This window comes from Oncorhynchus gorbuscha, linkage group LG05, assembly GCF_021184085.1.
Source record: "Oncorhynchus gorbuscha isolate QuinsamMale2020 ecotype Even-year linkage group LG05, OgorEven_v1.0, whole genome shotgun sequence".
Lineage (NCBI taxonomy): Eukaryota > Metazoa > Chordata > Actinopteri > Salmoniformes > Salmonidae > Oncorhynchus > Oncorhynchus gorbuscha.
In genome coordinates this window covers 29,203,301-29,230,590 of record NC_060177.1, presented here as the reverse complement: position 1 = coordinate 29,230,590, position 27,290 = coordinate 29,203,301, and the positions used below count along the sequence as shown (strand labels likewise).

At 45.4% G+C, this 27,290-nt stretch overlaps 1 protein-coding gene across 2 annotated transcripts in view; it reads left to right on the top strand.

Annotated features, from left to right (window-relative positions):
• Nucleotides 1-25,944, top strand: part of LOC124035798 (protein FAM189A1-like) — a 145,917-nt gene extending 119,973 nt beyond the window's left edge. Inside the window, exons 5-12 of one of the 2 annotated variants that reach the window (XM_046349542.1) lie at nt 4,218-4,325; nt 7,212-7,372; nt 19,130-19,277; nt 23,296-23,374; nt 23,541-24,233; nt 24,429-24,497; nt 24,725-25,044; nt 25,194-25,944. In XM_046349542.1, coding sequence (XP_046205498.1) covers nt 4,218-4,325; nt 7,212-7,372; nt 19,130-19,277; nt 23,296-23,374; nt 23,541-24,233; nt 24,429-24,497; nt 24,725-25,044; nt 25,194-25,409 — 1,794 coding nt within the window. In that variant the 3' untranslated portion in view covers nt 25,410-25,944. The remainder of the gene's footprint in view (nt 1-4,217; nt 4,326-7,211; nt 7,373-19,129; nt 19,278-23,295; nt 23,375-23,540; nt 24,234-24,428; nt 24,498-24,724; nt 25,045-25,193) is intronic. The other variant, XM_046349543.1, reaches the window with a different exon arrangement.
• Nucleotides 25,945-27,290: the final 1,346 nt, after the last annotated feature.

Genomic DNA, 27,290 nt, shown 5'->3' with positions numbered 1-27,290 from the left:
GGAGAAAGCCCTGGCTCCAGCTGTTTGCTTAGAAATTCTAGGGACAATTAGGAGGCCTGCGTCTTGTGACCGTAGCGTACGTGTAGGTATGTACGGCAGGACCAAATCAGAGAGATAGGTAGGAGCAAGCCCATGTAATGCTTTGTAGGTTAGCAGTAAAACCTTGAAATCAACCCTTGCCTTGACAGGAAGCCAGTGTAGGGAGGCTAGCACTGGAGTAATATGATCACATTTTTTGGTTCTAGTCAGGATTCTTGTAGCCGTATTTAGCACTAACTGAAGTTTATTTAGTGCTTTATCCATGTAGCCGGAAAGTAGAGCATTGCAGTAGTCTAACCTAGAAGTAACAAAAGCATGGATTAATTTTTCTGCATCATTTTTGGACAGAATGTTTCCGATTTTTTGCAATGTTAAGTAGATGGAAAAAAGCTGTCCTTGAAACAGTCTTGATATGTTCGTCAAAAGAGAGATCAGGGTCCAGAGTAACGCCGAGGTCCTTCACAGTTTTATTTGAGACAACTGTACATCCATTAAGATTAATTGTCAGATTCAACAGAAGATCTCTTTGTTTCTTGGGTTTAAAAGTAGAATGTTTGCAGCCATCCACTTCCTTATGTCTGAAACACAGGCTTCGAGCGAGGGCAATTTTGGGGCTTCACCATGTTTCATTGAAATGTACAGTTGTGTGTCATCCGCATAGCAGTGAAAGTTAACATTATGTTTTCGAATGACATCCCCAAGAGGTAAAATATATAGTGAAAACTATAGTGGTCCTAAAACAGAACCTTGAGAAACACCGAAATTTACAGTTGATTTGTCAGAGGACAAGCCATTCACAGAGACAAACTGATATCTTTCCAACAGATAAGATCTAAACCAGGCCAGAACTTGTCCATGTAGACCAATTTGGGTTTCCAATCTCTCCAAAAGAACGTGGGGATCGATGGTATCAAAAGCATCACTAAGGTCTAGGAGCACGAGAACAGATGCAGAGCCTCGGTCTGACGCCATTAAAAGGTCATTTACCACCTTCACAAGTGTAGTCTCAGTGCTATGATGGGGTCTAAAACCAGACTGAAGCATTTCGTATACGTTGTTTGTCTTCAGGAAGGCAGTGAGTTGTTGTGCAACAGCTTTTTCTAAAAATGTTGAGAGGAATGGAAGATTCGATATAAGCCGATAGTTTTAAAATATTTTCTGTGTCAGGGTTTGGCTTTTTCAATAGAGGCTTTATTACTGCCACTTTTAGTGAGTTTGGTACACATCCGGTGGATAGAGAGCCATTTATTATGTTCAACATAGGAGGGCCAAGCACAGGAAGCAGCTCTTTCAGTAGTTTAGTTGGAATAGGGTCCAGTATGCAGCTTGAAGGTTTAGAGGCCATGTTTATTTTCAGCATTGTGTCAAGAGATATAGTACTAAAAGACTTTAGTGTCTCCCTTGATCCTAGGTTCTGGCAGAGTTGTGCAGACTCAGGACAACTGAGCTTTGAAGGAATACGCAGATTTAAAGAGGAGTCCGTAATTTGCATTCAAATAATCATGATCTATTCATTAAAATAAGTTCATGAATATATTACTGCTGAAGTGAAAGCCATCCTCTCTTGAGGAATGCTGCTTTTTAGTTCGCTTTGTGACAGTATCAAAAATACATTTTGGATTGTTCTTATTTTCCTCAATTAAGTTGGAAAAATAGGATGATCGAGCAGCAGTAAGGGCTCTTCGATACTGCACGGTACTGTCTTTCCAAGCTAGTCGGAAGACATCACGTTTGGTGTGGCGCAATTTCCGTTCCAATTTTCTGAAAGCTTGCTTCAGAGCTCGAGTGTTTTCTGTATACCAGGGAGCTAGTTTCTTATGAGAAATGTTTTTAGTTTTTAGGGGTGCAACAGGAAATACACGTATGTAGCATTTAGAAACACTTAGAAGTCATTATATTCAATATAGCCAAGACTCATGAAGGGTATTTTTATTCTTTGCTTTATGAATGTTTGATTTAATGTAAATGTATATGCTATACACACTAATCTTTGCACAGCAACACAACAGCAATACCATTCTACCAGAAACTCCACAAAACATACCATTGGGATTTTCAAAACTTGAATTCCAGTCAAAACTTTTTATTTCACATTATGCTTTTGATGAGACTGGACAATGACATGTACAGTACATATTCAAAGCCTAGATCTCAGTCTATTTTTCTCTCTCCCCTTTAAAATTCTAAGTGAAGCTCAAGAATGTTTCATTCGGCATCCTCTTCTCTCTATTCCTTTCCCCGGAGTGAGCCATTCGAACTCACCATGGATGCCGGTTTGTTTGGTAGATTTGATGCACAAGGTGATGCAACACTACAAAGAGAACTGAATAATGAAATAGGCTACGCTGAATGAGGACATGGGTCTCCTGTGACTCCTGGTATCTGGATTGGGTTTGTGTGACTAGCAAGGCATGGAAAAGGAACAGGTGAAACTAAACAGACAAAACAAACAGAAAAGGGAAAAGGGATCGGTGGCAGCTAGTAGGCCGGTGACGACGACCGCCGAGCGCCACCCGAACAGGGAGAGGAGCCTACTTCGGTAGGAGTCGTGACAATGGTAAATATCACTAGGAAATAATACTGTGTTCCAAACAAACATTGCACAGCCCTCCATTGTCTGTTTGAAAATGAAAATAGTGTATTTAGTCAAATACCATGGTAATTTGTGGTCTTCACTGTGCTTAGCTCAGGCTGTGCATTTCTCCCTATTCAGTATCCACATGATCAGATGGCCAGAAGATAGCTATTAGAAAAAGCACTGTATGGATGAGGACACCTCCCGGCTTGTTATTTCACCTTGAAGTCTAGCAAAGTAACAAAGAAAAGCAACATGGAAGGAAATCAAGAGCCTATTTTCAGGTTGCATGGGGTTCAATTTCACTACTATGCATATTTATTCTTGCTGAGAATTCAATAAATCAGCTTATGTCAGTGCATAACCTTGGAACACAGACACCTCTTCAGGGGGCTATTATCACCTTACCTATAGACTAGGAAGAGAGATGGTTCCCTGTTGAGCCATGCTTCTTTACAATGGCGCTACTATTGTTAAGCTGTGTTGAAGTACTCAACATACCAACCTTATAGGAGATTTCTTTCGGGACAAGAGTTGTTCTTGACATGCGAACTGAGCATCTTAAGCATTGCAGTCCTATTATATCACACCTCAACAGTAGAAGGCACTGTTCATGGTCTTGGTTGGTTACCATGGGCCGTGATGTTCTATTTCACAGTGTTTCTGGTAGGCCCCTCCTCATTCCACTCTCCTGTCAGTCTCCAGAGAGGCAGCCATTAGCTTTAAGCTGCCTGCTCATCGCACAATATGTTTCTCAAAGGGACTGAGAAAGGATCTGTTCAGACCTCACCTGCCAAATGTAGGCTGTATCTGTGAAAGGCTGTGCGAGTCTCTAGCTCTCTGGTCGCAAGAACACCAAGGTTATCAGAGATTTCACCTGTCATATCAATGGGAATCCATTGCTATAACCTCAACAATTTTAAACATAGGTTGCCTCCCAATGGTGAACACATGTCAAAATAAAAAGAGAGCTTGGGCAAATGTCAAACTCGCACAATTTCATTTCTTTCAAGACTGTTCCTGTGGTTGTAAGCAATGCTGCTGACTCGGGGTTCAAAGCAGCCAGTCTGGGCTGCAGTTAGCTAGCTGTCTGTAAACAGGATTTTATGACCTGAAGTGTCAGGGCCGGCAGGGATTCATATTGCTTCATTCCCACATGGTTTAATGTGTGGAAGAGGATGGCGCTGCAGGAAATGCAGTGCTGAGCTATGAGGGTGACTGTGTTCCTGGTTGGATCATTCTCAGATTTAAGGGGCGATTTGCTGCTGTTATGATGTACTGTATCCTTCCTCTGCAGTGCTCCCCTGCTTGCTAGTCCCTGCTGTGTTGTGTCGCCATGGTAATGACATCACCATTGTCTGTGTCACCTTCAGTCCCTCTCTCATTCATTTGTTCCCTCTATATATTTATCTCCTCTCTTGTGTTCTCATGCTGTAATATTTGCTTAGCTTTCCTCACTGTGGCTCAAATGTGACTCCCTCCCCCTTCCCTCTCTCCCTCTGCCCCTTTCCTCTCTCCTCTCTCCCGCCCCTTTCCCTCTCTCCCTCCCCCTTCCCTCTCTCCCTCTGCCCCTTTCCTCTCTCCCTCTGCCTGGGTCCTGTAGGAGCTCCTGTTTAGTGTGTGCGCCCTGAATGTCATCTCCACCATCGTCTGTGCCCTGGCCACTGCCATGTGCTGCATGCAGATGGTCTCCACTGATGTGCTACAGATCGTAAGTAGTGTGACAGAGAACACAATGGACACGTTGTCTCTAACTCTGTCGGACCTGGACTCAATGAGACTGATCTATAGACTTATGGAGAGCAGCTCTGAACCATCATGAAAGGTAAACACGCCTGGCCTTCTAATGCTGGCTTCATCATTCTCCCCCTCATTTAGCAGTAGTAGTACCAGTAGTATTGTAGTACCATACAGATTTGGAATAAATTGTCTTCAGTCTGACCATCTTAGATAATGTCAACAGACATCACGAAGGGCACCCATCCCAGAACAGTTCAGAACCTCCACATCACGAAGGGCACCAATCCCAGAACAATTCAGAACCTCCACATCACGAAGGGCACCCATCCCAGAACAATTCAGAACCTCCACATCACGAAGGGCACCCATCCCAGAACAGTTCAGAACCTCCATCACGAAGGGCACCAATCCCAGAACAATTCAGAACCGCCACATCACGAAGGGCACCCATCCCAGAACAATTCAGAACCTCCACATCACGAAGGGCACCGATCCCAGAACAATTCAGAACCTCCACATCACGAAGGGCACCCATCCCAGAACAGTTCAGAACCTTCACATCATGAAGGGCACCCATCCCAGAACAATTCAGAACCTCCACATCATGAAGGGCACCCATCCCAGAACAGTTCAGAACCTTCACATCATGAAGGGTATCAATCCCAGAACAGTTCAGAACCTTCATCATGAAGGGTACCAATCCCAGAACAATTCAGGACCTCCACATCATGAAGGGTACCAATCCCAGAACAATTCAGGACCTCCACATCACGAAGGGCACCAATCCCAGAACAGTTCAGAACCTCCACATCATGAAGGGTACCAATCCCAGAACAATTCAGGACCTCCACATCACGAAGGGTACCCATCCCAGAACAGTTCAGAACCTCCACATCACGAAGGGCACCGATCCCAGAACAATTCAGGACCTCCACATCACGAAGGGCACCCATCCCAGAACAATTCAGGACCTCCACATCACGAAGGGCACCCATCCCAGAACAGTTCAGAACCTTCATCACGAAGGGCACCCATCCCAGAACAATTCAGAACCTCCACATCACGAAGGGCACCAATCCCAGAACAATTCAGAACCTCCACATCATGAAGGGCACCAATCCCAGAACAATTCAGGACCTCCACATCATGAAGGGTACCCATCCCAGAACAATTCAGGACCTCCACATCATGCTTGAAAAAAACAATTAAAGGGGAAATAATGATTCTTCTCCCTCACTGTAGTTGGTAATATCTACACCTTAAAAGGAATGCTGTCCTTAAAACGACCCTCTCGCATTACAAGGGAAACAATGACTGTGCCCAAAACCTAACTGCTTTGCTGTCATCAGGGAAATCAATGTGGCGGGGTGCTCCCTTTGCCCTTCAGAGCAATGCTCTCAGCCCATTTAGAATGACTTTCCCAGATGATTGGTGGGCTGTAGCGCCTTCATAGCCACCATTAAAACAAAGAGATACTAGCGATACCATGTCTGCACCCCATTAATATCTCTAGGCAATTTTTTACAGGGGAGAAATAACGTTTTAACATTCTATACAAGAATGCTTTGTACACAGTTTATGAGCTGAGCTGTGTGGCCTCTTAGATTGGTATATGACAGATAAGCCCAGGGTGGGAGATTGATAGAGCTGAATTATATTAGTGAGGCAGGAGTTTGGGGCTGGAGCTGGGGCAGATACAGGGGCTGGGACTGCCTGGCGTTGATGCAGATGTAGGGGTTAGCAATGGGACTGCTGCAGAGGCTAGAGTGGAGGATGCAGCCTACTGGAGCAGTAGAGGATTCGTTTCATCTCAGAGCACAGAGTGGCAATGCAAGACATCACTAGTGATCCCAGCTACACAGTCACCGCACAGGCACAATGAGCTACGGGACCAGAAGCTTAAGAGCAGGACAATATGTTTGATTTTGCACCTGGTTCAGTTTCTTCATCTTTTGTGGCAAGAAGAATATTGCAGAACAATACATTTTGTAAGCTAAAATGATACAGTCATTTGGTTGGTAAGGGCAAGGTTTTACTATTTAGTCAGAATTTCAATGAGAGGTTTTCATGTCTTTGTCCTTGACTGATAATGAATATATCTATATAAACTTTCAATGCTTTTCTTGTATGACACATGATTGATGGCAGACGCAAAGCGACAGATGGGCACATTTTTCAAAGTCAGATTTAAACTTCAAAGTAGACAGGCTGAACTGCAGTGCGTCCCGAATGGGAACTTCTCAATGGCACGTCGTCGTCTGGTTGTGAGCAGGAGGAATGTGAGACATGCCACTGTTTTAAAAACACAGACCAGGAGAGATTAAAGTGGCCTGTACAGCCGTAAGGTCACAGGAGTGTGAATGACAAAGGACCTGTCTCCTCCTATTCCCAGTACACTCAGAGCCCCTCTCAATCTGGCCTCATTCCCATTTCACAAGGAAAGATTTCAGCTCCCAGGAACAATGCTGGCTACCTACTAAAGCCTTACTGACTCAATGCACAACGTGCTGGCCAGGCCAGGCCAGGCTTCCTTCACTTGACACGTATCAATCTAGCCAGCGTTTTTTCCATCCACTGCTCCATTGTGTCTGTCTTTATTAGCCCGGCCATTAACGACTTTGTCACCGATAACGATGCATGCTACCGCATAGTTCCTTTATCCAGGTCTCCAAAAATAAACATAATTGTGTCTGCTAGATAACCTTATTCTGGATGCCTTTTTTTCTACAGAATGTTGTTGAAATTGAAACATTCAATGGTCCCAGTATAAAGCTTTCAGAATGAGACAAATAGACGGCGGTTTCCTGTCTCTGAAGTAAAAGCTGGGTTTATGTCTCGGTCTGTCTGTCTGTTTCAGTTCATGCCACACAGAGCACGAGCCCTGAGCGCTGACTGCATGACGCCCCACGGCACCATCCTGCACCAGAACCTTGACTTTGACGAGTTCATCCCACCCATCCCTCCACCACCCTACTACCCCCCAGAGTACACCTGCACCCCGGTGATGGACGGACAGAGGTATCGCAAAAAAACATCACACAACACAACAGAACAAACACAACATACCACAACACAACACCTTGACCTCGGTGATGGGCGAACTGAGGTACTACAGCAAAGCAACACAACACCTGCACTTCGGTGATAGATGTACAGATGTACTGGCTGCAGCACAACACTCTGACCTCCTAACAACCTACCACCAGACTGAGTGTTGGCTGACCAACATAGCAACATGCCTGTTTGAATGACTGGCTGTAGCATCTCCTTTGGCACCTGTCACATTGGGTTTGATATAGTCTTGTGTTGCCATACCTCCAAAATACCTTGCAAAAACGGTTTGAATAGTTCTGCAAGATTTTGATTGGCTGTTACATTTAAAGAACCCTTCCCCACACAGGGGGGGTTGTGTGCCACTGTTTTCCATTTTTGTAGGACACATTTTGTAGAGTTGTTGCGTTTGCTAGTTTCAAATGGACGTTTTCAAATGATCAGGTGAGGCCGACAGTCTGCGATTTATACTTGTTGGAATTGAAAGTGGATTACGCTGGTTGAGTCAAACGTCACAACACGTTCTAAACTGCTCTTTCGACAAACACACTTTTTTTACCTCGTCTCCATTTGTCCATATGGCTGCGCTTTGCTACCACTGAAAAATCTAGAAGATTGCCCATTATTATAAAAGATAAGGGCTCAAAAAACGATTCAAGTAAGTAAATATATTTTGAAATGTTAAACTATGTATTAGACTTCTAGTAGACCACTTTGTAGGCTAACTCAACTGCGCTGCTAGCTAGCAAGCTAACTTTACACACTGCTTAGCTAAGTGAATTAAATGTCATCATCTAGATAACTTTCTATTACCTAACTACAGTATCTTGATGTAATCATTGTAAATTTAAAAACAGTTTCCAAATGCATTAGTTGATAACAGCCTAGGAAGAGACTAATGACGCGTTTCCATACAGGATGTTTTACCCAAAAGGCTCAGACTTTTTTGTTTCCATTTACGTGGGCCGGCACCCGTATCTGGGCCATCACTTCGGTGGACCTGCTCTCACTTGGGGCCAAAGCCAGGCCACTGGTACTTTTCAGCCTACATTTACATAACAATGACTAACATTAACACCTTCTCACACAGTAACTGTGTATACCAGCAGTGTTTTTGTATACAACATGTGCTAACATAGGTAGCTACAGTTGAAGTCAGAAGTTTACATACACTTAGGTTGGAGTCATTAAAACTAGTTTTTCAACCAGTCCACAAATTTCTTGTTAACAAGTCGATGAGGACATCTACTGTGCGCATGACAAGTAATTTTTCCGACAATTGTTTACAGACTTATAATTCCCTGTATCACAATTCCGGTGGGTCAGAAGTTTACATACACTAAGTTGACTGTGTTTTTAAACAGCTTGGAAAATTCCAGAAAATGATGTCATGGCTTTAGAAGCTTCTGATAGGCTAATTGACATCATTTGAGTCAATTGGAGGTGTACCTGTGGATGTATTTCAAGGCCTACCTTCAGACACAGTGCCTCTTTGCTTGACATGGGAAAATCTAAATAAATCAGCCTCAGAAAAAAAAACGGTAGACCTCCACAAGTCTGGTTCATCCTTGGGAGACATTTTGAAACACCTGAAGGTACCACGTTCATCTGTACAAACAATAGTACGCAAGTATAAACACCATGGGACCATGCAGCCGTCATACCGCTCAGGAAGGAGACACTGTTATGCAGGTGAATGAGGACCCAAAAGCGACTTGGCGAAAACAGAGTTTTTAATCCAGTAGATACTTAACAAAACAAAAGGCATAATACTACTCGTAAAGACGAGAACAGACTGGAGACTTGATCAAGAACTGCAGGTTGCCTCGGGAAGGCACTTGAACCTAGCAGACTCAGACACCTGCTCACCACGCAGCATCTGAGGGAAACACGACACGACAGGGCAAAACATAGACACAGCACGGTGAATATAGACAAGGATCCGACAGGGCAGGAACGGAAAACAAGGAGAGAAATAGGGACTCTAATCAGGGAAAAGGATCGGGAACAGGTGTGGGAAGACTAAATGATGATTAGGGGAATAGGAACAGCTGGGAGCAGGAACGGAACGATAGAGAGAAGAGAGAGCGAGAGAGTGAGAGAGGGAGGGGGAGAGAGGGGATAGAAAGAGGGAAAGAACCTAATAAGACCAGCAGAGGGAAACGAATAGAAGGGGAAGCACAGGGACAAGACATGATAATTAATGACAAAACATGACAGTACCCCCCACTCACCGAGCGCCTCCTGGCGCACTCGAGGAGGAACCCTGGCGGCAACGGAGGAAATCATCAATAAGCGAACGGTCCAGCACGTCCCGAGACGGAACCCAACTCCTCTCCTCAGGACCGTAACCCTCCCAATCCACTAAGTATTGGTGACCCCGTCCCCGAGAACGCATGTCCATGATCTTACGTACCTTGTAAATAGGTGCGCTCTCGACAAGGACGGGAGGGGGGAGGGAAGACGAACGGGGTGCGAAGAAAGGGCTTGACACAGGAGACATGGAAGACAGGATGGACGCGACGAAGATGTCGCGGAAGAAGCAGTCGCACAGCGACAGGATTGACGACCTGGGAGACACGGAACGGACCAATGAACCGCGGAGTCAACTTACGAGAAGCTGTCGTAAGAGGAAGGTTGCGAGTGGAAAGCCACACTCTCTGGCCGCAACAATACCTTGGACTCTTAATCCTGCGTTTATTGGCGGCTCTCACAGTCTGTGCCCTGTAACGGCAAAGTGCAGACCTCACCCTCCTCCAGGTGCGCTCACAACGTTGGACAAACGCTTGAGCGGAGGGAACGCTGGACTCGGCAAGCTGGGATGAGAACAGAGGAGGCTGGTAACCCAGACTACTCTGAAACGGAGATAACCCGGTAGCAGACGAAGGAAGCGAGTTGTGAGCGTATTCTGCCCAGGGGAGCTGTTCTGCCCAAGACGCAGGGTTTCTGAAAGAAAGGCTGCGTAGTATGCGACCAATCGTCTGATTGGCCCTCTCTGCTTGACCGTTAGACTGGGGATGAAACCCGGAAGAGAGACTGACGGACGCACCAATCAAACGACAGAACTCCCTCCAAAACTGTGACGTGAATTGCGGGCCTCTGTCTGAAACGGCGTCTAACGGGAGGCCATGAATTCTGAACACATTCTCGATAATGATTTGTGCCGTCTCCTTAGCGGAAGGAAGTTTAGCGAGGGAATGAAATGTGCCGCCTTAGAGAACCTATCGACAACCGTAAGAATCACAGTCTTCCCCGCAGACAAAGGCAGACCGGTAATGAAGTCTAGGGCGATGTGAGACCATGGTCGAGAAGGAATGGGAGCGGTCTAAGACGACCGGCAGGAGGAGAGTTACCCGACTTAGTCTGCGCGCAGTCCGAACAAGCAGCCACGAAACGGCGCGTGTCACGCTCCTGAGTCGGCCACCAAAAGCGCTGGCGAATAGACGCAAGAGTGCCTCGAACACCGGGATGACCAGCTAACTTGGCAGAGTGAGCCCACTGAAGAACAGCCAGACGAGTGGAAACAGGAACGAAAAGGAGGTTACTAGGACAAGCGCGCGGCGACGCAGTGTGCGTGAGTGCTTGCTTAACCTGTCTTTCAATTCCCCAGACTGTCAACCCGACAACACGCCCATAAGGAAGAATCCCCTCGGGATCAGTAGAAGCCACAGAAGAACTAAACAGACGGGATAAGGCATCAGGCTTGGTGTTCTTGCTACCCGGACGGTAAGAAATCACAAACTCAAAACGAGCGAAAAACAACGCCCAACGAGCTTGACGGGCATTAAGTCGTTTGGCAGAACGGATGTACTCAAGGTTCTTATGGTCTGTCCAAACGACAAAAGGAACGGTCGCCCCCTCCAACCACTGTCGCCATTCGCCTAGGGCTAAGCGGATGGCGAGCAGTTCACGGTTACCCACATCATAGTTGCGCTCAGATGGCGACAGGCGATGAGAAAAATAAGCGCAAGGATGAACCTTATCGTCAGACTGGAAGCGCTGGGATAGAATGGCTCCCACGCCTACCTCTGAAGCGTCAACCTCGACAATGAATTGTCTAGTGACGTCAGGAGTAACGAGGATAGGAGCGGACGTAAAACGTTCTTTTAGAAGATCAAAAGCTCCTGGGCGGAACCGGACCACTTAAAACACGTCTTGACAGAAGTAAGAGCTGTGAGAGGGGCAGCAACTTGACCGAAATTACGAATGAAACGCCGATAGAAATTAGCGAAACCTAAAAAGCGCTGCAACTCGACACGTGACCTTGGAACGGGCCAATCACTGACAGCTTGGACCTTAGCGGAATCCATCTGAATGCCTTCAGCGGAAATAACGGAACCGAGAAAAGTAACGGAGGAGACATGAAAAGAGCACTTCTCAGCCTTTACGTAGAGACAATTCTCTAAAAGGCGCTGTAGAACACGTCGAACGTGCTGAACATGAATCTCGAGTGACGGTGAAAAAATCAGGATATCGTCAAGATAGACAAAAACAAAGATGTTCAGCATGTCTCTCAGAACATCATTAACTAATGCCTGAAAAACAGCTGGCGCATTGGCGAGACCAAACGGCAGAACCCGGTACTCAAAATGCCCTAACGGAGTGTTAAACGCCGTTTTCCACTCGTCCCCCTCTCTGATGCGCACGAGATGGTAAGCGTTACGAAGGTCCAACTTAGTAAAGCACCTGGCTCCCTGCAGAATCTCGAAGGCTGATGACATAAGGAAGCGGATAACGATTCTTAACCGTTATGTCATTCAGCCCTCGATAATCCACGCAGGGGTGCAGAGTACCGTCCTTCTTCTTAACAAAAAGAACCCCGCCCCGGCCGGAGAGGAAGAAGGCACTATGGTACCGGCGTCAAGAGACACAGATAAATAATCCTCGAGAGCCTTACGTTCGGGAGCCGACAGAGAGTATAGTCTACCCCGAGGAGGAGTGGTCCCCGGAAGGAGATCAATACTACAATCATACGACCGGTGAGGAGGAAGGGAGTTGGCTCGGGACCGACTGAAGACCGTGCGCAGATCATGATATTCCTCCGGCACTCCTGTCAAATCGCCAGGTTCCTCCTGAGAAGTGGGGACAGAAGAAATGGGAGGGATGGCAGACATTAAACACTTCACATGACAAGAAACGTTCCAGGATAGGATAGAATTACTAGACCAATTAATAGAAGGATTATGACATACTAGCCAGGGATGACCCAAAACAACAGGTGTAAAAGGTGAACGAAAAATCAAAAAAGAAATAGTCTCACTGTGGTTACCAGATACTGTGAGAGTTAAAGGTAGTGTCTCAAATCTGATACTGGGAAGATGACTACCATCTAAGGCAAACATGGGCGTAGGCTTGTCTAACTGTCTGAAAGGAATGTCATGTTTCCGAGCCCATGCTTCGTCCATGAAACAACCCTCAGCCCCAGAGTCAATCAAGGCACTGCATGTAGCACCCGAACCGGTCCAGCGTAGATGGACCGACATAGTAGTACATGATCTAGATGAAGAGACCTGAGTAGTAGCGCTCACCAGTAGCCCTCCGCTTACTGATGAGCTCTGGCCTTTTACTGGACATGAATTGACAAAATGTCCATCAAATCCGCAATAGAGGCACAGGCGGTTGGTGATCCTCCGTTCCCTCTCCTTGGTCGAGATGCGAATACCTCCCAGCTGCATGGGCTCAGTCTCTGAGCCAGAGGAGGGAGATGGTTGCGATGCGGAGCAGGGAAACACCGTTGACGCGAGCTCTCTTCCACGAGCTTGGTGACGAAGATCTACCCGTCGTTCTATGCGGATGGCGAGAGCAATCAAAGAGTCCACACTGGAAGGAACCTCCCGAGAGAGAATCTCATCTTTGACCACTGCGTGGAGTCCCTCCAGAAAACGAGCGAGCAGCGCCGGCTCGTTCCAGTCACTAGAGGCAGCAAGAGTGCGAAACTCTATAGAGTAATCCGTTATGGATCGATCACCTTGGCATAGGGAAGCCAGGGCCCTAGAAGCCTCCCTACCAAAAACTGAACGGTCAAAAACCCGAATCATCTCCTCTTTAAAGTTCTGGTAATTGTTAGAACAATCAGCCCTTGCCTCCCAGATAGCTGTGCCCCACTCTCGAGCCCGGCCAGTAAGGAGTGAAATGACGTAAGCAACCCGAGCTCTCTCGCTAGAGTATGTGTTGGGTTGGAGAGAGAACACAATATCACACTGGGTGAGAAAGGAGCGGCACTCCGTGGGCTGCCCGGAGTAGCAAGGTGGGTTATTAACCCTAGGTTCCGGAGGCTCGGCAGGCCAGGAAGTAACAGGTGGCACGAGACGAAGACTCTGGAACTGTCCAGAGAGGTCGGAAACCTGAGCGGCCAGGTTCTCCACGGCATGGCGAGCAGCAGACAATTCCTGCTCGTGTCTGCCGAGCATGGCTCCTTGGATCTTGACGGCAGTGTTACGAGCCTCTGTAGTCGCTGGGTCCATTCCTTGGTCGGATCCTTCTGTTATGCAGGTGAATGAGGACCCAAAAGCGACTTGGCGAAAACAGAGTTTTTAATCCAGTAGATACTTAACAAAACAAAAGGCATAATACTACTCGTAAAGACGAGAACAGACTGGAGACTTGATCAAGAACTGCAGGTTGCCTCGGGAAGGCACTTGAACCTAGCAGACTCAGACACCTGCTCACCACGCAGCATCTGAGGGAAACACGACACGACAGGGCAAAACATAGACACAGCACGGTGAATATAGACAAGGATCCGACAGGGCAGGAACGGAAAACAAGGAGAGAAATAGGGACTCTAATCAGGGAAAAGGATCGGGAACAGGTGTGGGAAGACTAAATGATGATTAGGGGAATAGGAACAGCTGGGAGCAGGAACGGAACGATAGAGAGAAGAGAGAGCGAGAGAGTGAGAGAGGGAGGGGGAGAGAGAGGGATAGAAAGAGGGAAAGAACCTAATAAGACCAGCAGAGGGAAACGAATAGAAGGGGAAGCACAGGGACAAGACATGATAATTAATGACAAAACATGACAGACACGTTCTGTCTCCTAGAGATGAACGTACTTTGGTGCGAAAAGTGCAAATCAATCCCAGGACAACAGCAAAGTACCTTGTGAAGATGCTGGAGGAAACCGGTACAAAAGTATCAATATCCACAGTAAAACGAGTCCTATATCGACCTGAAATGCCGCTCAGCAAGGAAGAAGCCACTGCTCCAAAACTGCCATAAAAAAGCCAGACTACGGTTTGCAACTGCACATGGGGACAAAGATTGTATTTTTGGAGAAATATCCTCTGGTCTGATGAAACAAAAATATAACTGTTTGGCCATAATGTCCATCTTTATGTTTGGAGGAAAAAGGGGGAGGCTTGCAAGCCGAAGAACACCATCCCAACCGTGACGCACGGGGGTGGAAGCATCATGTTGTGCGGGTGCTTTGCTGCAGGAGGGACTGGTGCACTTCACAAAATAGATGGCATCATGAGGCAGGGAAATTATGTGGATATATTGAAGCAACATCTCAAGACATCAGTCAGGAAGTTAATGTTTGGTCGCAAATGGGTCTTCCAAATGGACAATGACCCCAAGCATACTTCCAAAGTTGTGGAAAAATGTCTTAAGGACAACAAAGTCAAGGTATTGGAGTGGCAATCACAAAGCCCTGACCTCAATCCTATAGAACATTTGTGGGCAGAACTGAAAAAGCGTGTGCGAGCAAGGAGGCCTACAAACCTGACTCATTTACACCAGCTCTGTGAGGAGGAATGGGCCAAGATTCAGCCAACTTGTGGGAAGCTTGTGGAAGGCTACCCAAAACATTTGACCCAAATTAAACCATTTAAAGGCAATGCTACCAAATACTAAATGAGTGTATGTAAACTTCTGACCCACTGGGAATGTGATGAAAGAAATAAAAGCTGAAATTAATCATTCTCTCTACTATTATTCTGACATTTCACATTCTTAAAATAAAGTGGTGATCCTAACTGACCTAAGACAGATAATTTTTACTAGGATTAAATGTCAGGAATTGTGAAAAAACTAAGTTGAAATGTATTTGGCTAAGGTGTATGTAAACTTCCAACTTCAACTGTATATGCCCTGGGTTATATGTGTAGGCCTACCTATGTTAGCACATGTTGTATACAAAAACAGTTGAACATCACACACAATGTATAAACCCATTAGAAGTGGAGAAGGCCACCACTCTTGGGGATTTGCTTGGTGTGAAGGGTTCTGTTTCAGCCCAGAAATAACACACCTGATTCAACTTATCAAACCTCATGAGTTGATAATCAAGTGTACTATTGCTGGGCTGGAACAATAGTCTGCTCACCCAGTAGATCAGGGATCAGTGGAGCAAGGTTAGTCACCGCTGGTATGGAGTTTTTTTGATCACCTGAAATGATGCTATAGTAATAATAGCCTACGTGTTACTACCACTCAATTTTCTATTGTTGTTTCGACTACGATGTCTAATCTTTACATACGAGTTAGATTATTTGAACATTTTGTTTTTGATGAAGCGTTTAAACTTGTTAAAATATTATTCAAAATGGACTAGTGTCAATGTTGATGAATCACAATCCTGCATTAAAGAGGGGAAGGGGTCCTGTCTCTAAAATGTCTGTGTTTCTGTGTTGTTTTCTCAAATGAACATGTCGTTTTTGCCTGTCCTAGTTGTAAGATCTCCAATCTGTTTTATTCGATTGTCACGCTGTCTCAGTATATCAGCTATCTGAATCCAACCATATACCAGTGTTGCAGGCTGGTCTCATAGACTAGACGTAACATAGTAAACGTACATCCGGGACACTCAAATAGAGCCCCACAGTGGAGGTGTCATAATACCCATAAATCGGTCAAACAGGGAAAATGTTCCAATAATTTTTCCGCCATTGATTTTAGAAACAATTCAAATAAGGGCTGTGTGTCGTGTAGGCTTATCCTGGCGTGACGTTTTTTGATAAACATATAAAACTCTCTCGGACGAGGTGGCTTTTATCAATATATATTTGGCTCTATTTATTCTCAGATTTTAACATGCTAATTAGTATCAAAGTAGAGATCATTCAAGACTACAAATCCCTGCAAGCTTGTGCACATCACCTCTAGCTGACACCTTTGCTAACAGGTATTGTGTCAATTTAAAACTTGCTTTAGACAGTTTACAGACTTATTTTTAAATTAATATTTAGCCAATTTATTCATGACTAAATTTAGCCAACATTAGATAGTTAATCCAGATATGGTTACCTTTTTGCCTCAATCTGGCTGTCTCATCCAGATGGTGGTATTTGTGGTTCTTTATGATAGCCACATTAGCAGCTAATTAGCATTTCATTTTTGGGGAGTAAATACAGGCTAACATATTAATAAAAGTCCCCTTGTCAGGGGACCCGGGTTTGATCCCAGGCTGTGTTGCAACCGACCGCGAGACCTATGAGGTGGCGCACAATTGGCCCAGCATCGTCCTGGTTAGGAGAGGGTTCGGTCGGCTGGGATGTACTTGTCCCATCGTGCTCTAGCGGCTCCTATGGCGGGCCGGGCGCATGCACACTGACTTCGGTCACCCATCGCACCACAGTGTTTCCTCCGACACATTGGTGCGACTGGCTTCCGGGTTAAGTGGGCAGTGTGTCAAGATGCAGTGCGGCTTGGCAGGGTGTTTCGGCGGAAGCATGGCTCTCGACCTTGGCCTCTCCCGAATCCGTACGGAAGCAGCGATGGGACAAGACTAACTACCAATCGGATATCATGAAATTGGGGAGAAAAAGGGGTAAAAAAGTATAATAAAGAAAAAAGTCACCTTGTCCGAGAGAGATTTACACGGTTATCAAAATGTCATGCCAGGGTAAGTCTTACACGAAACACAGCCCTTATTTTAACTCTTTCTAAAATCTCCTATGGGATGAATGGTGGAATACAATTAAAGTAGGACAATTAACGAAGAGGCAACTCAAATTAACTTCGTAACATATAATATGAATTGTAATTCATAACATATCATATGGATTTACGTACAGAATAATACAAAATGCTCTGAGAACAGGTTGAGTGCTGACAATTGTTTAGTGTAAAAATCCAACCCTTGTAATTTAGGTACAGTATGAAAGTAAGGATATGACAATTCGGTGAAAGGAGATGAACATTAGAGGTAACATATTTTGAGGTTCATTTTATTAGATTCATTTTAGCAATGTTGCTTGCAAAAAAGGTTGTTGTTGTTCCCATAGTAGATAGACCAGGCGTTTTCAACTCTTACCCTATGAGGTCCGGTGTCTGCTGGTTGTCTCTTCAAACCTGATAATTATTTGCATCCTCCTGGTGTCCCAGGTCTAAATTAGTCCCTGATTAAAGGGGAACAATGAAAGCAGTGAAAGCCGTGGAACTGGCTTCTAGGTCCAGAGTTGAGTTTGAGGGAGATAGACAGTACCATGGTTGGTTTATGTATCACTGACCCTGAATAAGCTAAATACTGGGCTAACACAGCTAACCTTTAGGTCAATAATATGCTGTTTTTATTAACATTTTGTTGCCTTTATAATCCTGAGAGAAATTGAACTAGCTTGTAGCTAGTTATACCTAGGTAGCTTACAAGGTTAACTGACTTTTCTCAAAATGAACCTCATTGTGACTAGCTACTTCTTGTCCCGGGGCTCATGCAACCCTGCACACCCAAATATCACTCCAGAAATGTCAAAATAAGAAATATTGAACTGGCCAGCATTGTTGACCATTTCTCCCCTCTTGCTGCAGCTTCATTTCATCTCAAAACAACATAGAAATGCTGTAAAAACCAGTGTGCCGCAAACGTTCTGAAATGTTTTGTCACCAAGTGTTTGTTTTATAGATTTTTTTGTTGTCTTCGCGCACTGAGGGGATTCGATGAATCTCGCCCAGGCTCCCGTGTAGGCGTGTTTAGCACTGTGATTTACACCTGGTTCGCACCCCTCTTTAGCTGATTTTTGCCATGGAACTTCCCCAGGTTTCCTGTTTTAGGGAAGCCTGGTTCACGACAAGGCTAGGTTTGATACTCCCTAGTTTGATTATTTGGTTTTGTCCGCGCCAAGAATCATATTCTATTTTCGTGATTGACGCAGAGCTGAAATTAAACACATATGTTTTATTAAAATAGGTATCTTGCAAGTGGCGAGAGCAAGTTTGATCCTAAATATGTATTCTGTGGGGGCCTTGGGCCAAGCCACTCACAATGCTTAGTATAGATGATCAGAATGTTGTCGTTCTTTGTTAAGGAGCACAGGTAACATCCATGGCCATGTGCAAATGTGCCATTGATCTCCTTCCAATTGGTATAAGAGAATCAGTTCCATTTCCACATCTTTGACAGCATGCTGATCCAGCTGCTTGGCTAGATGCCATGTGTTCTTGTCAATTAGGCTGTAAATAGAAACATGTAGAGGAAGCCTTTATAGAGTCCCCTAGCTGAGGGCAGAAACATGTCATGACATCATCATGCGCTGGATGATTGATTCAGACACTCAGGTTGTATTTTATACTCTGCCACTTCACAGGAGAATGGGTTTTAATTAAAAAAAGATGGCTCTTGCATGGGTGAGATATTTCTAATTAACACCACATGAAAAACAATGTGTCTCTCAACCAATTGAATGTGTTTGTTTACTCTAAAATGAAGTGTTGCTGGATTGAGGAAGAAGAGGATATTTGTATTTCTCTCCTCACACCTTTCCTCCCTAATGTTTCTCACATTCAGAAGTCTACATCTGGACTTTCCACACTCCCCGTTCAGTGCCATCTATGGAGTGCCCATCAACAGCCCTGGGACACTCTACCCCTCTGAGTTGCCCCCGTCATACGAGTCTGTGGTGGGGATGGGGATGGGGCAGACCCCTGCCAGTCAGGTGAGTATCACTACCATCCTTCCCTCATAAAAGACCAGTGTACTAGCCAGCCTCTTTCTAACATTACACATTGTCTATTCACAGTCAGAGTAGTTTAGAACCCCTCTCACTGTTGAATACGTCCCTGTTTACATGCACATTGTAAGAACACAACTACAAAGGAGAGTGCTAAGAGAGGCATTTAGGCTTCAGAAGAAGCTGTTGTGTGAGATCACAAAGAGAGAAGGAGAAGTACACAGAGAGAAGCTAGCCAGTTAGAGACTCAGTTGAAGTTTCTATTTGGGTTGAGGATTAGTGAGGTGAGAGGATTTTATGCTCCTCTCTCTCTCTCTCTCTCTCTCTCTCTCTCTCTCTCTCTCTCTCTCTCTCTCTCTCTCTCTCTCTCTCTCTCTCTCTCTCTCTCTCTCTCTCTCTCTCTCTCTCTCTCTCTCTCTCTCTCTAAATCGCTGCCACAGGCTCTAATAAAGGAGACATAATAAAGACGTGTAACATTTCCTTATGCAGATGACCCAATTCACTGCTGACCTCATAAAGGCCTCCCCTAAGACAGAAGCACACACATACAGTGCATTCAGAAACTATTCAGACCCCTTGACTTTTTCCACATTTTGTTACGTTACAGCCTTATTCTAAAATGGAATCTACACACAATACCCCATAATAACAAAGCAAAACCAGTTGTTTTTCTTCAGATATCACATTTACATAAGTATTCAGACCCTTTACTCAGTACTTTGTTGAAGCACCTTTGGCAGCGATTACAGCCTCGAGTCTTCTTAGGTATGACACTACAAGCTTGGCACACCTGTATTTGGGGAGTTTCTCCCATTCTTCTCTGCAGATATTCTCAAGTTCTGTCAGGTTGGATGGGGAGCGTGGCTGCACAGCTATTTTCAGGTCTTTGCAGGAATGTTCAATCGGGTTCAAAACCGGGCTCTAGCTGGGCCCCTCAAGTACATTCTCAGAGACTTGTCCCGAAGCCACTCCTGCGTTGTCTTGGTTGTGTGCTTAGGATCGTTGTCCTGTTGGAAGGTAAACCTTTACCCCAGTCTGAGATCCTGAGTGCTCTGGAGCAGGTTTTCATCAAGGATCTCGCTGTACTTTGCTCCGTTCATCTTTCCCTTGATCCTGACTAGTCTCCCAGTCCCTGCCGCTGAAAAACATCGACACAGTATTATGCTGCCAGCACCATACTTCATCGTAGGGATGGTGCCAGGTTTCCTCCAGACGTCACGCTTGGCATTCAGGTGAAAGAGTTCAATCTTGGTTTCATCAGACCAGAGAATCTCATTTTTCATGGTCTGAGAGTCCTTTAAGGTGCCTTTTGTCAAACTCCAAGCGGGCTGTCATGTGCCTTTTACTGAGGAATGGCTTCCATCGAGCCACTTCCATAAAGGCCTGATTGGTGGAGTCCTGCAGAGATTATCCTCTGGAAGGTTCCGCCATCTCCACAGAGGAACTCTGGAGCTCTGTCAGAGTGACCATCGGGTTCTTGGTCACCTCCCTGACCAAGCCCCCTCTCCCCCGATTGCTCAGTTTGGACGGGTGGCCAGCTCTAAGAAGAGTCTTGGTGGTTCCAAACTTCTTCCATTTAAGAATGATGGAGGCCACTGTGTTCTTGGGGACCTTCAATGCTGCAGACATTTTTTGGTACCCTTCCCCAGATCTGTGCCTCGACACAATCCTGTCTCGGAGCTCTACTGACACTTCCTTCGATCTCATGGCTTGGTTTTTGCTCTGACATGCACTGTCAACTGTTGGACCTTATATAGATAGGTGTGTGTCATTCCAAATCATGTCCAGTTGAATTTACCACAGGTGGCTCCAGTCAAGTTGTAGAAACATCTCAAGGATGATCAGTGGAAACAGGATACACCTGAGATCAATTTTGAGTCTCATAGCAAAGGGTCTGAATACTTATGAAAATGCGGTATCTTTTTTATACTGTAAATGTGCAAACATTTCTACATTTCTTTCGCTTTGTCATTATGGGGTATTGTGTGTAGATTGGAAAACAATTTATTTAATACATTTTAGGATAAGGCTGTAACCTATCAAAATGTGGAAAAAGTTATACTTTCCAAATGCACTATAGGTGTGATGGGAAAAGTCTAATTTAGATGAGATACAGAAGACACGTCTCGTCTGGTAGAACTTCAGAGCAGGTATAGATTTCAGTTTGGTGTTTGTCCTATGAACTCAATCATGGAGGTACTATCGTTGTCTACCTGGAGAAAATGTGAGAGGTCACTTCTTCAAGGAATATAGTTGGTTTCCTGTTGAATGCAGCTGGGTCGTTCCACCAATTGGGTGTCAAACTTGGTTTAAAAAAATCATCCCATTTTAATATTGACATAAAGAGCACATGTTCAACTTCATAAAAAACATGTTTTCCCATCTCTTGAGGTTAAATTAAAAAAAATATTATAGTAATTGCCTATTAAGTGCCAAATAAAGTAACAGGGTTGACTGTAACAGGGTTGACTGTAACAGGGTTGACTGTAACAGGGTTGACTGTAACAGGGTTGACGATTTCATCTTAAATCAGCCTTGTGACAGGGGGAATGGAAGCTTGTTGTGTGCAACAGGGAGTGGCAATTGAATGCAAGCTTAACAAAAAATGACATTCAATCATTGGCACAGTTATCTGTTCGGAGCTGAGTGGTGGTGCTTTGTGGCTCTCCTAAGACAGGCAAGATCACAGGAGACAAAGACATAGGAATCCAATCTGTAACAAAGCTGTGCGGTTCCACAAAAAGAGTGCCTTTTGTGTCCCTTTGATATTCTAGGAGACATTGTGCACCAACATTTTAGAACAAGATATATTATTTGCTCTAAAATGTAATACCAAAAGGCTTCCCCTCGTCTTTTAGAGCTCTCCGCACAGATCTCCTGAAAATGATCTTCCAACAAAGATTCTGTGAATGAGGTCAAATCAATATAGAGTTTTCTCACCTGAAGTACATGCCTTTGAAGTGTTGATGCAGGGAGAGCACCTGAGGGGACTGACTGGCTGCTGTTAGATGTATGCCTCATAGGGGAGCAGCTGCAATAGGAGGATCTAGATTCCCCTTGAATAGACACTCGTCGCTCAGGCTCAGGTTAACTAGAATAGAGGTATAGACCCGAAATGATCCGTTTGTACAGGTGACTGCAGCTTATGATTGGTAAGACTGAGGTATTGTATTGGAACATACTTTATATTAAATGGTATTAAAGACACTACACAGCATTACATTCTTCTAAGACCCTGATTATCCTTTTTCATATTCACTGCTATGATTTAGAAATACTCATCATGATGAGATGAGAAAGAAAGCACACATAACGTCATAAGCATACAATTACCTAAGAAAACCACATTATAGCGACAGTTCACCACCTCTAAAATCCCAATGGAATTCCTGATGTAGAGTGGGTGTGCTTGGAGAGCTCTCTACTGGCCAGAGTGTGGTACTGAGCACATGGTTGCCAGATGTGTCGGGAAGAAGCAGCGGCCTCTGACAGATGTTCTCCAAAAGGATTCTCTGCCTCGCCCACCTGTTCCTCATCTTTAACAAGGGTTTCACTAATGGCAGAATTATTTGGTTCCCTCACTCACTATCCCTTTGGAAATGTGTGTCTCCTTTGTCAACTGTAAAAACGAATCATGTGTGTCTCCTTTGTCAACTGTAAAAACGAATCATGTCCTGTCTCTGTCTGTCTGTCTGTCTGTCTGTCTGTCTGTCTGTCTGTCTGTCTGTCTGTCTGTCTGTCTGTCTGTCTGTCTGTCTGTCTGTCTGTCTGTCTGTCTGTCTGTCTGTCTGTCTGTCTGTCTGTCTGTCTGTCTGTCTGTCTGTCTGTCTGTCTGTCTGTCTGTCTGTCTGTCTGTCTGTCTGTCTGTCTGTCTGTCTGTCTGTCTGTCTGTCTGTCTGTCTGTCTGTCTGTCTGTCTGTCTGTCTGTCTGTCTGTCTGTCTGTCTGTCTGTCTGTCTGTCTGTCTGTCTGTCCATGTGCTCCCCTCGTGCTCCCCTCTGCAGGTCACTACCAGCATTGATCAGCAGGCCACTGAGTCCAGCCTCTGTGAGAGAAACACCACAGCTGGTCTCAGTACTCAGGGTAAGGAAGGCTTAATCACTATCACTACAGCCACCCCGCACACCACTTTGACTGTGTGTGAACAGGCTGGTGTATCTCACCCATAGGGGTGAGCCATGTTTGATATCTATGCCTGTACTGTAATTTGGTGCAGCTGATGCGTTTGCTCTCCTGTGTCTTGTCCCAGCCTCGGTGGACAGTGCCTCTCTAATGGTATCAGAGGAGGTGGCAGAAATTCCAGACCACAGTTGCTCCTCAGAGGATCTCTGTTCCCTGGAGGTGCAGGGCTCTGACTCCTCTCCCTATGGCACGCTGCACACCGCCCCCACTGATGGCAGCTGTATCAGTCTAGAGCTCAATGCCCGCTTCTCCCACCGCCACGGCGGCCCGGCCCGGCTCGACGACACAGGCTACAGCGAGTCCTCCCACACCCAGGACTCCATACCCCACTCTCCAGACTGGTCCATAGAGAACAGCAACATACTGGAGCACGAGGAGCCCAAGGGAGGAGCAAAGCTACACGCAAACGTCAAAGAACGAGCCAGTAGGAAGCAGCTGATTCTTCCTGTCCCTTCTACTCCTCCCTCCCTGCCCTCTGCCTCCCCCTCTGCAGCCACAGCCTCCGTAGAGGCAGCCTCAGCAGCCCAGAGCCTCCCTGCCTGCCCCTCCCCGTCCCCCCCTGCCCGGCCCCGTGGCTCCCGGCTGTGCTTCAGTGTGTGGTCCCCATCCTCCTCTTCCTCCTCCCCGGCCTCGCAGCCCCCTTCTACCTCAGCGCCCGCTGAGCGACCCCGCATGCTCCGGTCTGGCAGGAGGTATCGCAAGCTGGCTCGCATCGTACGCTCCACCAGCGACCCCATCTCCTGTACCTCCATATCTGGAAGTACGTGAGTTGCTCCGGTGTCGGCACGACACTGCTCCCCATGTGTTGTTTAGGAAAGATCCTGTCATTACTGTTGAGATGAACCGGGTTAATCAGATCACATAGGCAGCTAGCATCACTTCATTTGGTGAAATGCAAATAATATACTTAAGCATCAGTACTTGTTCACCATAAGGCTAACATCTCCCTCTGCAGGTGACAGCTGTGGCAGCCCCTCTGCAAGCAACCCTCCGGAAGATTCTCCTCAGACTTCACCAGAGCAAGGTAACGCCCACCCCACCAGAGCCTTTTACCACCTCTCCACTATGTACGCCTTTCACATCTCCCCACCTAACCTAGCAGTCTACACATACCCCTGGCGAAAACACCCATTTACACCAGCGACTCGTAGGAGAAAAGAGCGTTCACCTACAGAATGTGCAAATGTGTTGAATATGTTGAGTCCCGCCTGATTGGATGTTGTTGTATGTTTGTGTCTTTGGTGTGTTCAGAGTCCACAGAGGTGGCAGCTCCTCCCCACGCCGCTGCCAAAGTCAGCACCCGCAGTGGTAGGAAGCAGAAGGAGGGGAGGAAAGTGGACATCCGCCTCAAACCGCGAGCCCTGCACACGGTCTCCAACGAGCGCCCACACTCTCTGGCTGACCTCAAGACGTATAAAGACACCAAAATCCTGGTGGCCAAATTCCTGGAGCACTCCAGCTGCAGTCTACCTCCAGAGGTCCAGCAGGTGGTCAACAGCATCAAGTATGTCATCAAGTCTGACGAGAGACACATGGAGGAAGCTATATTCAGTGCCAATGTCATAGATCAGGTACACCTATTGATGGGCATGAGTATGAATGCATATACAAAATAAGCTGGTTTGATAACTTAATGAAACCATTGTTGGACCATTCTGGTCTAAACTGTTGGTCAGTGATATTGATGGATTTGTTTGTTCGTGTCTGTTACTTTGCACAGGTGATGACACAATCACAACGCATCATCGGCAGCCCAAGGAAGCGTGCCCATGAAGACTTGCACCTACAAAGCTGTGGGGCCTTGAGTTCCCCTTCCTCATCCCTGCGCCGTCCACCTACAGCACCAGGGCCTCCCAACCCCCCTGCTTCTGTGGACTCCTCTCCCTCACCCTCTGAACGCACTCAAAGCCTTTTGTGTAGAGAGACCATCCTTTGACTGCCCTCCCTCCCCACCAAGGACTCAACCTCTATTTCTATCTCATAGTGCCCTGTGAGACTGTGCCAAGACTTTAGCAGAAACAAACTCAGTAGGTCATGTCTGGAGTGGATTGGCTTCTGTTCTCTCTCTCTCTCTCTCTCATATCAAAAACAGCAGAATGTTCTCTTCTCCCTCAAGGGATTTTTTAACAGTCTCAACCCTGTAAACACACTTGTAAGCCAACTAAATGGAGACGTCATGATGAAAAACTAGTGCTCTACTTTATGAAAAGGAAAGAAAAACGACTTTGTCTTAAAACTGTGAACTGGACAGTTTTGGGATGGCACTAGCTCCAGCAGACTTTGTGGATTTTGATTGGCTGAATACTGTGTGCCACTGCAGGACAGAGAACGTTACAAAAGTGGATTATTTAACTTACCTCAATGTGTTACAGTTCTTATCAGTGTTACAATAAAATATGACTTTCTATGTTGTAGTCGACCTCCTTTCAACAATGGTATGTCATTTGAACATTACATACATTTATAGGAGGTGCGAGAGACACAGAAGCCATGCTTACAGAAGATGCATGGCGCAACTGAATAGTAAAAAAAAACATGAAAATACTGTATGTACAAATCACACAAATTGTGTAATATTTTGAAAACCTTGCTCATTGTAACTTTCGAAATGTCAAGAACCTGTGGTTTGACAAACTATTCTGAATGAGCGAGGTTGCCATCCAATTGGCGACAGATTTTCAGGTGAATATTCAAAAATCTGCATAGAAACAATATCCCCAACAGAGGTGTCTCCATCATAAAATGCTGCTCGTGATTACGTAGTGTACATAAAATGACTTTTGCACTTAAGTTTTCATGTACTGAATAAATCAATTGAAGTTTAAAGGGATAGTTGACCCAAATGACAAAATAACATATTGGTTTCCTTACCATTTAAACATTCTATGGACAAGGTATGACAGCAGTCCCTGCTTTGGTTTCATTTCCCTGCTACTGTTTCCATATGCTTGAAAATAAAAGAGAGCCGCACACTCTAGGAGCTCAGATGCAAAAATGTAATTACCAACGTTTCGACAGCCAAGCTGTCTTCATTGGGGTATAATCACAAGCACTGTGGGATGACTCGTTTATGTAGTGTCAAAAGACACAGGTGTCTGTAATCATGGCCAAGAGTGGCCTAAAGTCATTGGTTAATTATCAAATATTAAAATGGCATACATAGAACAGCATACAAACAACAAATGGATAGCATACGATCCTAGGTTCATTTTAGACTACACGAGCTTACAAACAATTACAATGGCAAAGTCACAATAATCACAAGAACGGCTTCAGATCAGTCTACGTTGAGACCGAAGGGAACAAGGGTCTTTATGTTAAAGCTCCAGGCAGCCTCTCGTTTTAACAATAAATTATCAAGGTCATCCCCTCTCCTAGGGAGGGTGACATGTTCGATGCCAATATAACGCAGAGACGAAATCGAGTGGCCTGCCTCCAAGAAGTGGGCCGCAACTGGGTAAGCAAAGTTTTTACACCTAATGGTGCTACCGTGCACCTTTGATTGGGATCGATTTCCCTGTTTGTGGGTGTTTGAAGGATCTACATTTATAAGTGCCATTGCATTGAGCACAGCCATTACACTTATAATTTCCATCCAGTAGGGGCGCAAATAGACTTGTTCAGGAATATCTTGGGGTGGTAAATCAGAGTGTACCAATTGGTCTCTGAGATTTCTGCCCCGTGAGAACACATTAGAATGTGCCAATGTTTGTGAACAATTCCCTTAATTTGTTCAGAACGCTTTGAATAGTAGGTAGTTAGAACACAAGAATGCGTCGTTTTGTTTTGAATTTTCTCTATGGCAATATTAATCTGA